The sequence below is a fragment of the Tupaia chinensis genome, unplaced genomic scaffold (genome assembly GCF_000334495.1).
Source record: "Tupaia chinensis unplaced genomic scaffold, TupChi_1.0 Scaffold139696_1, whole genome shotgun sequence".
NCBI lineage: Eukaryota > Metazoa > Chordata > Mammalia > Scandentia > Tupaiidae > Tupaia > Tupaia belangeri.
Genome location: NW_006199577.1, coordinates 183049 through 202768, shown reverse-complemented (window position 1 = coordinate 202768; position 19720 = coordinate 183049). Strand labels below are relative to the sequence as shown.

The window sequence follows — 19720 nt, the reverse complement described above, 5'->3', positions numbered from 1 at the left end:
GCCCAGCGTCCTTAACCACCACGCCACCTGCCAACCCCTGTATCTATACATATTTTCTAAAATTTCTACAATGAACATTTTTTTAACCTTAAAGCTAGAGAAACAACTATTCTTTTATTAATCAAAAATAGGTCTTTCTTAGAATGAACAAAATGCCACTTCTTGCAATGTTGGGGAAACCACAAAACATATGCAGAATATTCAAAAAATTAATGGTAATGTGTATCAGGAAAAAAAACATGCTGGGATTTTAAAGCTTTTTGCACCAAAATAAACTTTCATTTCATTTTCCTACAAAGTTTTTGAAGTTTCCTTGTATACTATACTCAACATGAGTCTTCAAATATTACAGCTATCTTGTTTTCCCTTACTCTTCTCTTCTGCTAGCTTTAATATACTTAGTTCTTATTTTTTAAAAAAATTATTTATTTATTATCATTTTTCAATTTTAACCAGAGAGAGAGAGAGAGCAAGAAAGAGGGAGAGAGAGAAAGAGTGCAAGCCGTCAGGCCCAGAACTTGAACCGTGGTCGGCCATGTGGGAGTCCAGCACCCGTAACCACCACGCCACTTGGCAGCCCCTATACTTAGTTCTTTTAACTGTCTGTTGTATGAGATTGTATGGGTCTTTTGTGATTTCTTCTATCACTACCTTAACATAATTATTTGTCCAAGTTTGTCTTAAAATGTGTCATTATGGGGACCAGTACATGGCTTAGCAGATGCATCACTGGACTCCCGTGGAGTTGACCATGGTTTGAGTCCCAGACCCAGTGGCTTAAAATTCAGGCAGGATGAATGTGTATGAGTGCCCAAAACCTCAAAAGGAGAATGGAGGAGAAGGGACTACGGCATGGCATCCCCCTGGGGGTGATTTCTCACTTTCTGTCTCTCTGTCTCTTTCTCTCTCTGGCGAGCACATATGCCCTATAGCAAAAATATCTCTTTAAAAAAATATGTGTCATTCTGGTCTAGCTGCCATAGTGCTGCAGCAATACAAGTGCCCCACAAGGCTGGAAGCCATATCACCAACTGCAGGGGGGATGGCCACACTGGTTAGCCTGAAAATATACCAGCCATGTACATGAATACCCAGGATATTGAAGAGCTGGAAGGTTGGGCAAGGGGGCTCATGGCATCATGAGACATTGTCAAGGGTGCTTCCCTGTCTCTCTTCCATGCACACTTCCTATCATTTGAAAAAGAAAAACTCTCATCCAAACCCAAATAGCAGATATGATCTGAACAAATATAGGGTTTTTATATTGTGGGCTCCATGCTTGTATTAATGCAGTCTAAGACTACTATACTAGCATTTTTGGCTGCTGTATCATATTATCATACTCAGCCTGTAATCAAAGATATTTTGATCTTTTTCATATATAAACACTGGGACCAGCAGATGGCATATTGGTTACGTCACTGGACTCCCACATAGTTGACTGCCGTTTGAGTTTCGAGTCCTAGACCTGGCAGCTTCAAACTCATGCTTGGGCACATATGCGTGCATGCCCAAGATCCCAAGAGGAGAATGGAGGAGCAAGGATTGCAGTGTGGCCATCCCCCCGGGAGGTGATTTCTGCTTTCTGTCTCTGTTTCTTTGCCTCTGGTGAGCTCATGCCCCCTAAAGCAAAAATCTCTCTAAAAAGTGTGTGTGTGTGTAATGTATGTGTAGGTATGCATGTATGGGAATGTATGTGTGTATATGTATATATACCAACCTAGGTTTTCTTTGTCCTGTACAGTCATTTTTTAAAAACCTAACAGTGTATAATTGACCATGTTACATTTTATCTCACTTATTTCAACTGAGCATCCCAACCTGCCCATATCTTTCAGAACCTTGACTTTAATCTTTCATGATAGTGATTCTTCTCAATAAAACTGCAAATTTGAATCATTTGGAGGAATTTAAAAAATTATTCAAGCTTAAGCTTTGAAACTACTAAAGCCCAGAAATCCTGATCTAATTGATCTGGAGTAGGACTTAGGTATTCTACTTTTTCTGTATCTTTATATTATAAAATTTATGAAATACACAAAACAGAATATCTTGAAACTTCCAAAAACTTCTTATCTATCTCAATAATTATTACCATTTTATCACTCTTATTCATTTATCCTTCTTGGAGTATTTTAAAGTAAATGACATATAATTTTATTCGTAAGTATTCCAATGTCCTTTAGTTTATTTTAAAATGTCCTCAGTTGAATCCCACATGCAGCCAGTGTTGAGAACTCTGATTTCTGGTATTAATCATCCCTTCCAATGTTTAGACACCTGAAAATTTTATAAACATTTTTTTTTTTTTTTTGTATTAGATCAATGGTAATGATGAACAAGGGCTAAGTGCTAGAGAAAAGGCCGTTAACTAGCCAGAGCTGAAGATGGTCCTCATTATTATAGATATGCTAATTTAGTACACAAACTAAAGTGGACTGCAGTTTGACAAGTGGCTCTACTTGTAAACTAGATTGAAGGTAAGGCAACACTGCTCTGACTGCCAGAGGAGAGCCATGTAAATGAATTTCCTAATTACAAATAAGATTTGTTTCCATTCTAAGTAAAATGCCCAATTACATATTTTGGCCATAGTAATGATTACTGGCATCTTACAGTAGATTCTTTACCTTATCACAAGTTGTCATGCCTACAAAGTCAAACAAGAACACCTTTCCTGAATTTTTTATAATCTCACCTTCATTAAATGTTAATGATCAAACTAATTAGCAAACTGCTAATATACCTAGTAGAACATATATTTAAATGAGAGAAAGTAGTGTGCTCAATAAAGGTGGTAGATTTTTCTAATTTTAATACTTTTGCTACCACATGGAAGTCCTTAAAACAGGACTGTAAATGCTTAACAAAGATCCAATAGCCACAGTTGGCATTTTGAAAGCTGCCAACTTTATACTAAGAGCTTTGGAAAACATAATAAAAATAATTATTTTGTCCTGCTTTCCCTCTCCCTGCATTCATTTCAAGGCATTTACATGAAAACTGGATATATATGAGGGGACTTCAGAAAGTTCATAGAAAAATGAAATTAAACTATGAGTTAATTCTGGTACAAAAAGTTGAGATCCACCCATAGCTTTTTCATAATAAACATTTTCTTTTTTTTTCTAGAATTATATATTTACTTTTATTTATTCACTCATTTATTTCAATTTGATCAGAGAGAACACACAGAGAGAGAAGGAAAGTGAGAGAGCAAGCCATCAGGTCCTGGACTTGAACTGTGGCTGGCCATGTGGGAGTTTTCCACCGCCTTTTCCAGGAACTCTTTTGAAGACGTGCCCCCCCCCATAAGCACTCATTTCCTCCCCTAACTGATCTCTTCCTTTAAGTATTTAGAAGTTCCTAAAGACACCAACTGATGCCACAAACAGCAAATTTTAATGTCTTGTGACATTAAAGAGAAAAGATAAATTATCAATTAAACCTAGCTACATTTCTAAGATTAAAACACAGAAAAATAAGAGAAATGCTAGCATCATAATTTACAACCATTTCTTACTTGTCAAGACTTACGCACCAATTTACAAAAAGAGTAAACCCTAAAAATTAAAGAAAATATAACACCTGAATTCCTAGTTGCAAAGAAAAAAGCAAGAATGATAGTAAATAAATAAACTCATATATAGTATAACCCTTCTGAACATTATTTTTGTAGAAGCAGTAAACCAGGCCATAATTTTGGTTAAAAACAAATAGACAACTTATTTCAATACAATAATAAAATAAGAAAATGTGGTTAGCCCTTGTTTTAAAATTTTCCTTCTTTATTTTGGAGTAGGAGAGGAAAAAATGAGACCATCTAGACAAGTTTACAGAGTAGTGGAGACAGAAAACAACCAAGGCTTAATTCTTAGCCTGCTTTAATTCTCTATCTCTGGTTTTCCTCTGGTACAGAAGAGGATATTGCATTTCAACCACCCTTTTCTTCTTATTAAGGGCATTCATTATATCTTGAGTTTCATATTTTCAACTCCAAATAAATAACTCTACAATATTTGCTGTGTCCCCAACAGCTGGTGTCTTTTGCTTTTGCACTATCTCATTATTCCTCCCACTTACAATGTCCTCCCTGCTTTTACCCAAACACCTCCTAGTTATTGTTTGTGCTCAGAGATGGATGATTTAGCACAAAAACAATCCAAATTCTTTTTGTCAAGATGCTCCACAGATGTCACAATGAACTTCTGCCACCAGTATACCACCTATTGTTATTAATCACTGTATTTGCGAAATTTTTGCTATCATTTAACAAGACTTCTGATAAGCATATTTTACATCAGAACTGGACTCAGCAAACTGCTTTGGGGACTTGTAATATCGTCTCATTTGCAGAGATTGAAAAGTCAACAAAACCAAGATGATGATTATTATGGACTACTCCCACAATAATACATATTTGTATGCTTACCTGTTTATCATTTGTCCCAACAGATTATAAACTCTGTACAGGTAAGGACTATTTCTGTTTTATTCACCACTATCTATCCGACACCCAGGACAACGGCCAGCTACCACCTCATTTTTCCACATTTCTATTTAAAGCAAAATTCCTGGGAAGAATTATTTATATTCACTCTGTTCCCAAATATCTGCTTAGCTTTTATACTCTAGCCTCCCTAGTCTCTACTTATTATGTCACCATAAGAGGCCTTCCCAGACCAATTTATCTAAAATATTAACAACTCCTTCCCATCTTAATCATGATACCTTCCTTTATGTTGCTTCATGCTGCGTACAACCACCAGTCATATCATATACTACCTGTTTATTTGCCTACGACTAAATGGTGGCCCTATGAGACTAGGGATTTTGTTTTCATCATGCCTGTTACCTCCAGCACCAAAGCAGCACTGGTGTTTAGAAGGTAGTCAGTAAGTAACTGTTTAATGAATGTGCTGTATATCCTAACTTCTAGGATTTACTATTACCTTTTGTGCTTATATAGCAGCAGCAAAAGGTGGAAAACTGGGCAAACTTTCTAACATGAAGGCAATATAAAATCTATGTCATAGCTGTACAGCAATGTGGCAAACATTATAATACCTTTTATTCTTACCATTTATTTTTTTTTTGGAGAGGTTTTTTTCTATAGGGTACATGCACTTGCCAGAAAGAGAGCCAGAAAGTGAGAAATCACCCCCCAGGGGGGATAGTCACACAGCAATCCTCCACCTCCATTCTCCTATTGGGATTTTGGGCATGCATGCAAACACACCCTGCATGAGTTTAAGCCACCGGGTCCGGGACTCGAACTGCAGTGGACTACATGGGAGTTCAGAGACATAGCCATTACGCCAACTGTTGGTCCCAATTCTTACTATTTTTTAACTTACCTTATATCCATAGTCCTTCCACAACTGTCTACAAGCAGCATGAATTTTCATCAGCTGAATAGTTATTTTTTTCTTGGGACCAGCAGTTAGCCTAATGGCTATGTCACTGGACTCCCATGTAGTCGACCATGGTTCGAGTCCCAGACCTGGTGGCTTAAACTCAGGCTGGGTGCGTGTGCATGCGTGCCCAAGATCCCAAGAGGAGAATGGAGGAGAAGGGATTACAGCGTGGCCATCACCCCTCGGGGGTGATTTCTCACTTTCTGTCTCTGTCTCTCTCTGTCTTTCTGGAGAGTGCACATGCCCAGTAGCAAAAAATTTAAAAAAAAAAAAAAAAAAAAAAAAAAAAAAAAAAAAACCTCCAAAAACAGGAAAAAAAAGGGATTTCTTCTTCAAGTATTATGTTTATGTTTTGAAAAGTACTACGGTAGAGACTTCACCCTCTTGACCCCAAGATCTAGCCAGGTAGAGCACCCTCAGTATTCTATGTCTCTCTATTTAAAAAAAAATTTTTTTTAATTTCTTCTTTGCTCTCTGACTCTTTTATCTTGCTAATCTTCACCTTTCCCCCTTCCCACATCGGACAGGCCAATCACAAGCCATCTACAGTGGAGCTCTGAACAACCCCTTTCAAGCAGCATATTTGGCAGGCCATGTGGTTCTCATTAAATTTTTTTTTCTTTCTTTTATTGCTTTTTTTTTCTTTGTTTTCTTTCACCTTTCTCACTTTTCTGCTCAGCCTCACACACTGAGTTCTAGACAGTTCAAGGTGCACAGTAGCCAAATATCTGAATACTTTTAGAGTCAGAGTAATCCTCAATTCCCACAGAATCTGCTGTACAAAGGAAGAAAAACAGTACTGCGGAGAGATTGCAGATCATCCCTTCCTGCACACCTCTGAACGCTCAGATTTAAATCCCAAAATTAGGTAAAAATGTTTAATCCATCAGATGATGAGAAACCACTGCAGAGGCACAAGAAATATGAGAAGCCAAGAAAATCTCTCTCCCGAAAGGGAGAGTTCTTTGAGCTGATGAAAGTTTTATCTACCTACTGCTTGAATTGAATCCTAACCTTTTTCCAGGCTTTAAGTCTTAAGCAAATTTCTCTTAACATTTTTGATTTGAATCTATTAAAACAAAATCTGTTCTTTCTTTAAATTAAATGCATTAAAAAACCTATTCAATTTCTAAAGAAAGCTAAATAGCCCCAGCTCGGTACTACTTTATAGTATGTTCATTCTACTCACTGAGATTTATGCCTAAAGTCAGACATGTGTTCATAGGTATGTCTGTATCATCTGCACTTGTTACTGAAAGTGTTTAGAATAAGATCTTCTGTGAATCAATAAAATGTGTGTGTGTGGGAGACATGGAAAGCAACTGTAGATACCAGAGACATTTTGGGAGGAGGGTGGGAAATGACAGCGGGTAAGAGAGGGAATCAAGAAGGAAAAAACAAGAAGCAAAATATATAACAAGAAATGGAAAATTATTTGTTGATGATAACATGTATAATAATATCCTTGATTGAGTCAATATATAGTGTATTCTGAATGGAAAATCTCATTTTGTATACTCTAATGATGTACACTGAATGAATGTAAATAAATAAATTTAAAATAAAATAACGATAAACAGAAAAATACTAAGGAAAACAAACCAAAATTGTATGTATTTTTCACCACCATCCAGCAAGACAAATGATTCTTATATCCATGCGGTCATGTTTGAGAACTTCTAGGTCTAGGGTAATCATAAATGAAAAGTAAATGCTATCACTGTAAATTACTCTAACTTTTAAAAATGTATTTTATTCATTTCTTCCATGAGAGCAAAAGAGAATGAGATAAAGAGACAGATATCCTTGACAGGGTCATCACTGGGACCCTCTAGACCCTCTCCCCAGCCTCCCAGCTAGCCAGTCTCAAGGGTGCATGCTCTCCTGCTATATTCAGGTCTATCCCAGTATCTAAACCGGGGCCTCCCTACAACCTGTGCCATCACTACCGGGAGAAATTATTCTAATTCTTGTATTTTATTCTGATTATAAACTACTATATAAATGCACAATCAGTATCATACAAAAAGTCTTCAGGGATTACCTATGAGTGTTTTTTTATGCAGTTATATTGCACATTGGACATACTCGATGTTACCAGTTCAAATCAATTTCTATATATAAAATGAGAAAAGTAATAACAAGGGAAAATAGTTAAATATAGAAAAGTAATAACTAGGGAAAATATTTAAATATACAGCCTCTTTTGTTCTTCAGGACCAGAAAATGGCACTTAACATTTTACTCTTTCAGTAGCAGATAAATTAATGTAAAATGTTTGTATAGTTGCTCACATTTCAAAACTAATTTGACCCACATAACAATGCTGTAAGAAGGATTAAGTTTTATTCCAGTTTTACAGATGAGGAAACTATGTTTTTATAAAATAAGTACAGGTAAATAGAGATATAAATACATTTAAAAATCAAGGAAAATAAAAGAAGCAAGGTTAATAGGGTTCATGGAATCACTAGCTTTAGTGGCATATTTATATATTTGTGGATATTGGCTTATAGCTTATTTATCAAAAAGAAAATCCCGCAGGATAATACTGAGGGAGGGCAAATCAAACTATATGCTCTTTTCCCTCCCTGTGACAACTTTTAAGTATTTTTATTTTAGAGAGAGATTTTTGCTATAGGGTGCATGTGCTTACCAGAGAGACAGAAAGCTAGAAATCACCCCCCAGGGGGGATGACCATGCCATAATTCCTTCTCTTCCATTTTCTTCTTAGGATCTTGGGCACACATGTGCCCACCATGAGTTTTAAGCCACTGGGTCCAGGACTTGAATTCTGGTCTATCACATGGGTGTCCAGGATCGTAACTATTACGCCATCTACTGGTACCACTTTTTAGTATTATTTTCATCAAAATGAAATTTCCTTCATAATGAATATTAGTTTCTATTTACATGATAAATTTCTACTCTCTTAATAACAACAAAAGACCCTTGCACATAATCCACATCATTATGACTTTAACTTAACTTTAGAGAATGCTCTAAAGCAAACTTGAGAAGCGATTCCAGTCTATGTAAAACAAAGGAAGGCTCAGGGGCCAGTCAATGGTATAGGGGTTAAGACAGCTGGATCCCACATGGCCGAATGCATGGTTCAAGTCTCAGACCCAGCAGCATGAGAAATATGCTGGGCACATGTAAGTGTGTGCCCAAAGTCCTAAGAGGAGAACAGAGGAGTGATTGCAGTGTGGCTATTCCCCCAGTGGATAGTTTTTCACTTCCTCTCTCTCTGTTTTTCTCTGGCCAGTGTACGTACCCTAGAACAAATTTTTAAAAAGTAAAAAGAAAGGCAGGCTCTAGTGGCAAGTAGTGGAGGAAAAGGGCGAGATAACGAGAGTATTGACAGGTATCTTTTTTTTTTTTTTTAAAGTCCCAGGCTTATAGGGATGCAGTTAACAATACTTCTACTACTGCCAAGAAAAAATGGTAACGCAGACTATTCTTCATTTCTCACAATCTCCTACAAGGTGCCCTTATTCAAAGAGATCTTTAATGGTAAGTTTTTGCTTGATTTCACAGGGATCAAGATGTTCCAGGGAGTGAGGGGAGTACAGGAACACGCAGTGTAATTTGCCCTCCCTAAGGGTTGCTCTATGGGATTTTGTTAATAATTCAAAATGAGGAGCCAGCAGATGGCATAGCAGTTATGCCACTGGACTCCCACATGCCTGACTGCGGTTCGTGTGCTGGACCCCGTTGCTTGAAACTTATGCCCGGTGCATGTGCATCTATGCCCAAGATTCTAGGAGGAGAATGGAGGATTATAGGGGTGATTTTTCACTTTCTCTCTCACTGTCTCTGTCTTTCTCCAGGGTGAGCACATATACCCTAAGGCAACAACCTAAAAAAAAAATGTCAAAATAATATTTATTAATTCTGTGTGTGGTGGGGTAAGATCTTTCCTTACGTAAAATAAAATGTCATGCCCACCATTTGTAAACCCACTTTCCAGTACGAGTTACTTAGAAAGGCATTTAAAAAAAAAATCAGATAGCTACTCTGTAAGCATGGAATGCATGGATTTTTTATAATATGAATATTTTCAGAGTTGGACTCCTTCCATTAGGGTGGGGAAAGGGAAGAAAAGCTCTATAATTTCAAGGGATGGTCATTAAGAGGCTTTTAAAAGACTTCCTTATAGTTTATGACAAATTGTTTACACAGTGACTTGTGAAGTTTGTATAAATATCATAAAACTGGGGTAGGTGGTGTGGTGCTTAAGGTGCTAGACTCCCACATAGCAGACTGTGGTTCATGTCCCAGACCTGGCAGCTTGCTTTCCTCATTTTCTCACTTTCCTCTGTCTCTTTCTGTCAAACTAAATAATAATAATAATAGTAATAATAATAAGTAAAATAATTATTTAAAAATAAAAAAATAAATAAATAAATAAATAAAGAGCAAAAAACTAAAAGTTCAGAACAGCAGATGGCAGTGATTAAGGTGTTGGATCCCATGTATCCAATTACATGGTTTGAATCCTGAGCCTGGTGGCTTGAAAAAAAATGCCTGAATGTGTGTGTGCACGCCCAAAATCCCAAGAAGAGAATGGAAGAGAAGGGACTGCAGGGTGGTCATCCTCCCTGGGGGATGATTTTTCACTTTCCCTGTCTCTGTCTCTGGCAAGTGCACACATCCTATACTATGGCAAAAATCTAAAAAGCGAATAAAAAACTAAGTTTACTTCAAATGTTATTATACTTTTTACATATGATTTAATTGTAATGAAAAAGGAGATAAAGAATAGAATATTTAAAAATCCTCTATTTCAGTAAGTTTTATTCCCTAATTTGGTCTACACCACAAATACGAGAACTGCTGAGAGAGATGATCAATCCAACACTCAAGAACCTACTTATGTCATTCAGGTATAGAAAATTCAAGAGTAAAATACACTCAATAACTATCTATATTGAGAGATCAGCAGATCGTGTAATGGTTATGTCGCTGGACTCCCATATGGCAGACTGGTTTGAGTCTCAGACCTGGAGGCTTAAAACACACTTGGCACATGTGTGTGTGTGCCTAAAGTCCCAAGAGGAGAATGGAGAAGGAATTGCAGCATGGCCATCCCCCCTCGGGGGGGGGGTGATTTCTCACTTTCTGTCTCTCCGTCTCTCTCTGCTGATTTAGCAAGTGCATGCGCCCTATAGCAAAAATCTCTCTTAAAAAAAAAAAACAACAACTACCTACATTAAAGTTTTCTGATTGGCAGATCCTCGTAAGCCATACACTACACTACAGAACTTAATAAAATGTAGCCTCGTAATTCTACATGTGCCTGGCTTAATTTTAAGCCATGGGGTCCAGGACTCGAACCGTGGTCGACTACATGGGAGTCCAGTGACATAGCCATTACACTAACTGCTGGTCCCCATATAAATTATTTTTAATAATATTAAATGAGATGCTGAATTCAGGTGCCATAGAAAAGTTATTACCCTTACCAGCCAGGTGAAGAAAGCGCTAATGTGAGGTTAAGTGTAGAGGGGTGAATTACTTCCTTAATGAAGGAAAATTCACCTCATCTGTAAAACAATTTTCTGTGTAACGAAAATTTCCACAAGATATTATACTCTGCTATGGATAATTAAATATGGTAAAGCTAGGTAAATGGTCAGTAATCTACCAGATACCCACTAAAATTGTTTCGAAAGTTTAAAAATGGAACCTCAGAATTCTAACTTCCAAGCTAGTCTCTTGCTATAACCACTCTAGGGTTCTCTGATGCTCTCAGTCTGTTATTAGAAAAAGTATGGAGTCGGGACCAACAGATGGCATAATAGTTATGTTGCTGGACTCCCACATAGGTGACTATGGTTCGAGTCCCAAACCGGGAGGTTTAAAAACACACATTGGGCACATGTGTGTGCGTGCCCAAGATCCCAAGAGAATGGAGAAGGGATTGCGATGTGGCTAGCCCCCCTGGGGGTTGATTTCTCACTTTCTGTCTCTCTAGCCAGTGTATGTGCCCTAGAGCAAAAATCTCTCTCTCAAAAAAAAAAAAAAATGGAGTCAACTAACTTCACCAAGTCCACACCTAAAGTCATTACATTGCTGGCAGTTATTGCCAATTATCACATAACGAAGAAATTATATCTTAAAGAAAACACAATCATTAACATTTTTCGATGGTCATTATCTTTTATTTATTAAACAAAATGTATGAAGTAAATTTTTTTTAAAAAAGAATTACCGTATTTAACTTTATTTATTTATTTATTTATTTCAATTTTACCAGAGAGGGACAGAGAGAGAGACAGACAGACAGGCTGACAGAGAAAGTTAGCTGCCAGATCTAGGACTTGAACCGTAGCTGGCCATGTGAGAATCCAGAACTCTTAACCATCATGCCACCTGCTGGCCCCTGAAGTCAATTTTTTTTTAGAGAGAGATTTTCACTGCCAGACAGACAGAGAGAGACATAGAGACAGAAAGCGAGAAATCACCCCCCAGGGGGGATGGTCATGCTGCAGTCCCTTCTCCTCCATTCTCCTCTCGGGATCTTGGGCATGCACGCACATGCGCCCGGCGTGAGTTTTAAGCCACCGGGTCCGGGACATGAACCGCGGTCGACTATGTGGGAGTCCAGCGACATAGCCATTACGCTAACTGCTGGTTCCCGTCCCTGAAGTCAATTTTTAAAGAGGGAGCACATAACACTAGATTTTAGCAAACCAAAGGCAAGCTGGCACAAAAACTCTTATGAATGTTAATCCACATGTGAATTTGTGGTGAAGCACAGTGAAACTCTTGACTTCCTAAGTTTAAGTCAGAACACAGTATCTGAGAAGCCATGAAAATCAGTACAGTTTTGCTCTGGACCAAGAAGAACCAAGTGAATCTTAAGACATTTGTTTGCTCCTTTCTGATCAATTTAGTTTAATTCACATGTCATTATAGTGGCAGCTCTCATGAGGTAATTTCAAGCAATTTGTTAATATAACAGATAAAACAATCATGCAGAAATACAAATGACCACTAAGTCAACGGAGCTATCACTAGTCACAACATACATGTATGGTAGAAGTCTTGCTTTATTTCTTCAGACAAGTGTCCTCTTATTCTAGAGCTATAGAGACTAATAAATGGAGTAGAAAGGAAGGAGATAAGGAACTGGTGAGTTGGTCCATACTTTAAGAAAGCATATCGAATTAAAAACCAAACACAAACAAGGAACAATTGTTTAAAGGAAACCTGCAACAAGTAAAAAACTATTTAATACTACATCACAGTGCTTTGATTCTCAATAATTTACCCATTATTTTTCAGGAACATAATTATATGAAGTGAAATACACTTCTCTGGTAAATGTGAGGCAGAAGCACCAGTAAAATTGCTGGCCAGGTAGAACTATGGGGACCCAAAATATATTAGAAGACTGTGAGGCTGTACCACAGAGCTATAAGATCCATTTTAAAATCCATTTTAAATATATCCTGACCTAGTCTAAATGAGCTCAAGTGGATAATTTACATCACTGGGTAATTATGAACATCTACTCTCAAATTTTCATCTAGAAAATAACTGCATCTAATAAATGGGAAGATTTTTACAAAATAACACTTGTAATTTTTAAAAATCAGAACATGGCAAAATATCAAGTTTAATGGGGCAATTTTATGTTGCTGTATTTTCAAGAGGGCCTTTTTAGGAGCTGGGTAAAATGAATAGATGTTGCGAGATAAAAAAAAAAAAAAATGTCCTACAAGACCTCAGAATCTTCTCCACTCCGGAGGTGGCTAAAAAAAGAGAATATAACAGAAAACACTTGTTGCCAATTTACATGTATTGATTTGACACTTATTTTCTTTCATTTTATCCTTTCAACTCAGTGAGATTGGCACCATTTTACAGAACAGTTAAAGCGATGTCACCTCCATAAATCTCCACCCAACCCGTCAGTCATATGGTTTTAACTATAATTTGCCCGGTTTAAAAGTCAGTTTTCTGTTTCCCCTCCCCATCCCATTCAGATTATAAACACTTCAATAGCTGGAAACCGAATCTTTACTGTGTTTGTGCCCAAGCATGCCTTGTGGCACATACAGGTGCTTAAGGTTAAGTCGATGAAAAAATATGGCCAATGTCATCCAACAAGTAAGAGGTAAGGTGGGAGGCACGCGCAGGCTTCGGGCTCTTCCCTATTCTCAGGACCTCACCTGCCTAAATTAAGCCTGGGCCACCATTTCAAGGCCACCATCCAAACTAGAAAATCTCACCAAAAAGAGCTCTTGGCTCTCCCAACATCCAGAAGTAGGAATGCCCCTGCCCAAGACAGGCGGTCTCAAAATAACACTCTCTGGAGACTTGAAATACTTGGTCAAGGAACAGTTCTCGGTATTTAAAACTTAAAAATTGGGGACAGGATGGGTTAGGCAGGAAGAGTTAAACTTCCGTATGTTCCTTGGGTTTGGTTTACAACCGTAGCTTTGACAAAAGAGGCAGCGCCGAGACGCTCCAGAGAGAAATTCATGAGGGCGTTGTAACCGCCTTCGAGAGGGGATCCCAAGGCTTGAAAACTTGGAGACCAAGTGAAACGTGCTAATCCGGAGCGGTCAGCAATTCTGAGTCAGCCCTGGACTTCGGCGGTCTGCAACCCTCCCCCCACTCCCGAAGCCTCATTTGAAGCTTATCTCCAGGGATGCGATTGGGGCACCTCCCTTTCTCCTCACCTCCGCCCCCACTCCCAACCGGGTTTTGAGAAAAAAGTTAAGTCCACAACTGGGAACTAGCCCCTGTCACCAGCCAATAGATGCCACCAGTCTAGGTCGAGCACTGGGTCCTCAGCCCCCCTCCCCCCGCAACACGGGCAGCGCCAGGGCAGGTACCAGATTCCTCCTGGGCCTGGAACGAACCCCTTCCTCCCTTGCCCGGTCCCACCCAGAGCAACTGCTCGTCCCAAGAGGCATTCTCAGGGCTGGGTGGTGGCGGTGGCGGTGGTGGTGGCGGAAAGGTGGTGGCGGGAGAAGAACCCCAGTCCCTCTGCCCAGAGGGGGCCGGCGGCGACGAGTAACTGTTTTCCTCACCAGCTTTTAAGGGGCGGCGAACCCGACCCCGAGGCAGGTGCGGGCGGCCACACTTACCTGTGAGTCCCCCTCCGCCTTCCTCCCCGTCGCCCCGGCGCGGCGGCAGCACGAAGTAGTCGTTGGACCTTTCCATCATCCACAGCTTCAGCGCATTTTTCAGGAGCACTTCCTCAGGCTTCAGCCACATCGCGAAGAACTTTGTGCCGCCCGGGAGCAGCGACCTAGCTGTCCTCCCTCACCTCACCCTCAACCCGTCCGTTTGCTTCTACTTCTCCCACCCAGTCTTCCCGAGGCGGCAGCGGCTCAGGTTCAGGGTTTCCACACTTCCCCCAACCCTCCCTTCTCTCCCACGTAGGCAGCGAGATTGCCAATTCCCTCCCACAGCGCTACCGCCCGACTGGGAAATAGTCCCGCTTCTTCACCTCCTGGGAGTTGTAGTTTTCTACTCGCTTTTCTGTATCCAGGCTGCCGGAGCGCGGGACTACACTTCCCACAATACACAGGGGTGAGACCCAGTGGGGGTGCTTTCAAAGCGGGTCCCGCCACCCAGTAAGTGTGTCCAGCCTATCTAAAGTTTAAAGCGTTTTGGGGGGGGGGGGCTCACACAACACACGGGGGGGGTTCAAATAAGTCAACCTCCCGTATAGAGGTAGTGCCTCTCTTCATCCTTTTACAGCAGAGGGGGTTAAACAGTAGAACACAAAGTTTCCGGAATTTCGGAGTGATGGCCCGTTTGGAGAAGCAGCAGCAGCAGCAGCAACTAACATTCAGTGCTACCTTGAATTCGGGTAATCCCGAGTAATCCAGTAATCTTCGTCGAAGTTTTATGAAATACTGGAATCTTTTTCCCACTTTGCATATCAGTAAACAAAAGGGCTGATGGGTGAGGTGACTTAGCCAAGGTCGCACAATGATAGGTTTCCAAGTCTAAATCCAAAATTCTTGCCTACGTTAAGCTCATTCTGCTCCCTTAGGAAAAGGATAAAATCTCCAGAAGCTGCTTTTTTTGCTGCACGCCCTGCACCTCCCCCTTCTTCCTCTGCTGCGCCTGTTTAGTTAACTACTGTTATATGTCGTAGAAAATCTCTTGTCCAGCTTTTCCTTTTCAGGATCTGAACAGTTTATGAACTTTTTTTTTTTTAATTTGCCAGAGGGCATATGCACTAGCGACAGCGAGAGACAGAAAGTGGGAAAGCACCCCCCCACCCCATGGGGAATGATCATGCATTGATCCTTTTTCCTCCATTTCCCTTCTTTTTAGGATTTTGGGCACTCGTGCACACATGCCTTGCATGTTTCTCAAGCCACGGGGACTGGTACTCCAATCCAGGGTTGGCCATGTGGGGTGCAACCACCCTAAGCCATGAGGCCAGGAACTGGCCCTATGAGCCATCTTTTGTTACTTCGTTTCTTCCTTTTTTCTTTTCCCTTTGCCTTCTGAAGCTCCTTCAAGAAAAAAAGAAATCTCTTTCAGGGCAGCCTTCACCTCTTTATATCTTGGCAATTATATGTGGTGACTTAAATGCTTAAGTGAATGAAGGTCAATAATCTGCCAGATATCACTATAAGAAATCTCTTGAGGGGTGTTTCCATTTTTTTTTGTGTTAACAGTCCACCCAAGTTAAGGACTACACTGAAAGCATTATAGGAAGGAAGGAGTTGGGAGACAATGTACAAACATATGGGTCTTGGCAAATTGTTTTCGAAATGAACCCCTAAGTCCACAAGGCTAAAAAGAAAGGGGAGGGCCACGCAAATGTGGAGTCCTTAAAGCCCAGAAGCTCTGCACAGGAGGAGAATCTCCTGTGTACTCTCACAGAACATGGACTATCTCAAGTGACCAGGAATGTGATACAAATTGGGATTTTTCTTGTGGGTGAGACAAGGGGCAATCTTGGATTTCTTCTATTAAAAGGCAGCTTTCTAGAGAGTATGGGAAAGGGCAATCTTTCCAGGGCCCAGACTGTGATGGTGTGTCCTGGCGAACAGCCATCTCAATTTGGATGTGTACTAAGGAAGATAATTTCTTCTCGTCTTCCTGGTCAAGAATCAGTAAGCATAGCAAATAAAGATAGGTAAGGAGTCTTTCTTTTTACTGTTCCTTCTCCTTTCTATTTCCTTTCTCATCAAACCACAGTCTTTCCCAATAAACTTAAGGTTAGAGTTGTGCCAAAAGCAGTCCAGCACTGGATGATTTTTCTCCCTCTTTACTCTGCAACTTCTTGCATATACCCACATATGCCCACAAACTCCCTGTTACAAAATTAGGCCTACTTTTGTCTCAGAGCAGGACATTTAGACAGCTATTGCTTTACTAAATAAACAGCTCACTGATGAAGAAAACATTCTTTTCAAATGAAATTACTTCTGTGAAATAAAATTTTGCCTTGATCATAAATTATTTCAGGCCTTTCAAATAAAAGCCTAACTGCAGATTTAAACATTTAATTTATGATAATAGAGCACATGTAGGCACTTGCATATGGGAAAGAGGAGGGAGCACTTATGATGGAAAACCCTCATGCCAAGATCCCCTTTCTATTTTTTTTTTTTAATGTAGAGAGAGGTTGTTGCTATAGGGTGCATGCGCTTGCCAGAAAGACAGAGACAGAGAGACAGAAAGTGAGAAGTCACTCCCCAGGGGGTTGGCCATGCCAGAATCCCTTCTCCATTCTCCTCCCGGGATCTTGGGCACGCACACATATGCACCTGGCATGAGTCGACTACATGGGAGTCCAGTGACATAGCCATTAATTACGCCAGCTGCTGGTCCCAAAATCCCCTTTCTTCAGCCTTCTAGCTCATCAAGATGTTGGGCACTAGAGCAGACAGGTGTGCTTTTTCAGGCCCACATGTGGCCTCCAGCAGTGCAGTTTAGTTTGTTACTGACTATGCCACCAGGATGGACCATTAAAGTATTTTTCTGAAAGCATCTTTAAAAATACAGAATGTTGGGGCTGGCAGGAAGTGTGGAGGTTAAGGGCGCTGGACTCCCACATGACCGACCACAGTATAAGTCTTGGACCTGGAGATTTGCTCTCTCACTTTCTCTCCCTCTCTGTCTCTCTTTGGTCAAATTAAAATAAATAAAGTAAAATAATCCTTTAAAAAAATACAGCATGTCGGGACCGGCGGATGACATAATAGTTATATTGCTGGATTCCCATGTAGTCAAATGCAGTTCTAATACTGAGAGGAGACTGGAGAATGGATTACAGTGTGACCATCCCCCACCTGGGTGTGATTTCTCTGTCTCTCTGTCTGGCGAGCACACATGCCCTATAGCACAAGTCTCTCTCTAAAACAAAAGTACAGCATGTCATTCTATTCAACTTACAATTGTATACATTTAATGTAAGTTGCTTAGGGAAGGAAGACTGGGATTTTGAACTGCCCTCAGTGTCATTGCTGGCATGTTCTGGAGGTATGTATCTATATAAATTTACTTTTCCTTAATAAGCTTGTATATTTTTTAAAGAATTATTTTTAACTTTATTTATTATTATTATTATTATTACTTTCCAGTTGGATCAGAGAGAGAGCGAGAGAAAGTGAGAAAGCAAGCCACTAGGTCCAGGACTTAAACTGTGGTTAGCCATGTGGGAATCCAGCACCTTTAACCACCACACCACCTGCTAGCCCCAATAAACTTGCATATTTTTATACGCTTACTGCACAGGCAAAGAAAAAAGAGGCTCAGAAGAGTTAAGTAACTTGCCTATCTAAGATCACATAACTCAATAAGCTGGGATTTGAACCTAATTTGACTAACTACAAGACATGACACTATACTGTCTATGCATGTGGTCCATAGATACCTCAAATACCACATCCAAAGACAAACTTATTTTTCCAACATTGCCCCTGCCCGATGTAATTTCTCCTAGTTCTCTTGGTTCATAACACCACTATTTACCAAGGACGCTCAAGCTAAGAACCTTGGAATAATCTTAGATTTATTTCTTTTATCATTCCATTCCCCTACCTCCACCAGTACCCCCCTCCCCCGCCACACACAACCTCTACTTCTTTTTCAAAAGTTCATCCCATCCTCCTATTATGGCTTTGTATTAGCTTTACACCACTTTTCTGCTATCCTATTATAATAGCTTCCCAACTCATTTGTCTGCTTACATTTTTGTTTTCTCATTTATCTAAGCCACGTATTTATGAATCCAATAATATATCACATGGAGATGAATAATTCTTAATTTGTCCAGAGGTCAGCTTCCAAATCACAGCCTTAAACACCTAGGAGAGGAGGTATAAGGAAATCACAATTAGCGATTTGAAGCCCTGTGTGACTGAAAGGCTGAGACTGTCAGGATTTTACCGGCTTCTTATTTGAAGTGAACTTCACTAGCTTAGTTTATGCTTTTTAAAAAAGACAGTCTGCAGCAGGTTTAGAAGCAGTAAGATTCAAAATAGGTAGAGCACAGCTACAGGAACGCCATTTAAAGGTTTGCTCTTCAATGTAGATCCCAGGCCAGCAATATCTTCATCATCCAGTAGCTTGTTAGAAATTCAAAATCTCAGATCCCATTCCAGACCTCCTGGATCGAAAAGTTAAATTGCATTTTAATGCAACCTCCAGGTAATTTATAGGCATATTAAAGTTTTAAGTGCAGTGACTTAAAGCAAATTAGATATTTGAAAATCAAACTACAACAAATTAGGAGTGATTAATCCCTTTCCCATTAAGACCCTCAAAGGCATCGTTTAAAAAACAAGCTGTTAATTAATTTTATATGATTGAATTGCCTTTTAAAAAAGATTCTATCAGGACATTTCTGTTAAGAGTTTTTCTAAGGCAGTGGTTGAGAAATGGTACATAAATTGGAATTATAGTTAGAAGGAAAAATTGCCACTAACCGCCCATGCTAACTCCTGTTTATACTACTCTCTTCTCCATCAAAGTGTAGGTATTCCTATGAGTACCTCACACTCATTAGATTGTTTTTATGTAGAAAAAAAGGTAAAATTTAAAAATAAAAAAGGGCCAGCTAGTGGTGTGGTCGTTAAGGTGCCTAGATCCCATATGGCCAACTGTGGGGTCCAAGTCCTGGACCAGGTGGCCTGGAAAATATGTGGTGCACGTGTCCATGCATGCAAGACTCCTAAAGGAGAGATGAAAAAGGGATTGCAGCATGATTATCTCCCACGGGGGTGCTTTCTCACTTTTCCTTTCTCTCTGGTAAACTCTAACTCTTTTGGCCCTAAAGCCAAAAAAAAAAAAAAAAAAACAAGAACTG

At 39.7% G+C, this 19720-nt stretch overlaps 1 protein-coding gene across 1 annotated transcript in view; it reads right to left on the bottom strand.

Annotated features, from left to right (window-relative positions):
• Positions 1 to 14655, bottom strand: part of TBC1D8B (TBC1 domain family member 8B) — a gene marked incomplete in the record, with an annotated part of 67035 nt that extends 52380 nt beyond the window's left edge. Inside the window, 1 exon segment of the mRNA XM_027765748.1 lies at positions 14526 to 14655. Within this exon segment, the coding sequence (XP_027621549.1) occupies positions 14526 to 14655 (130 nt within the window).
• Positions 14656 to 19720: the final 5065 nt, after the last annotated feature.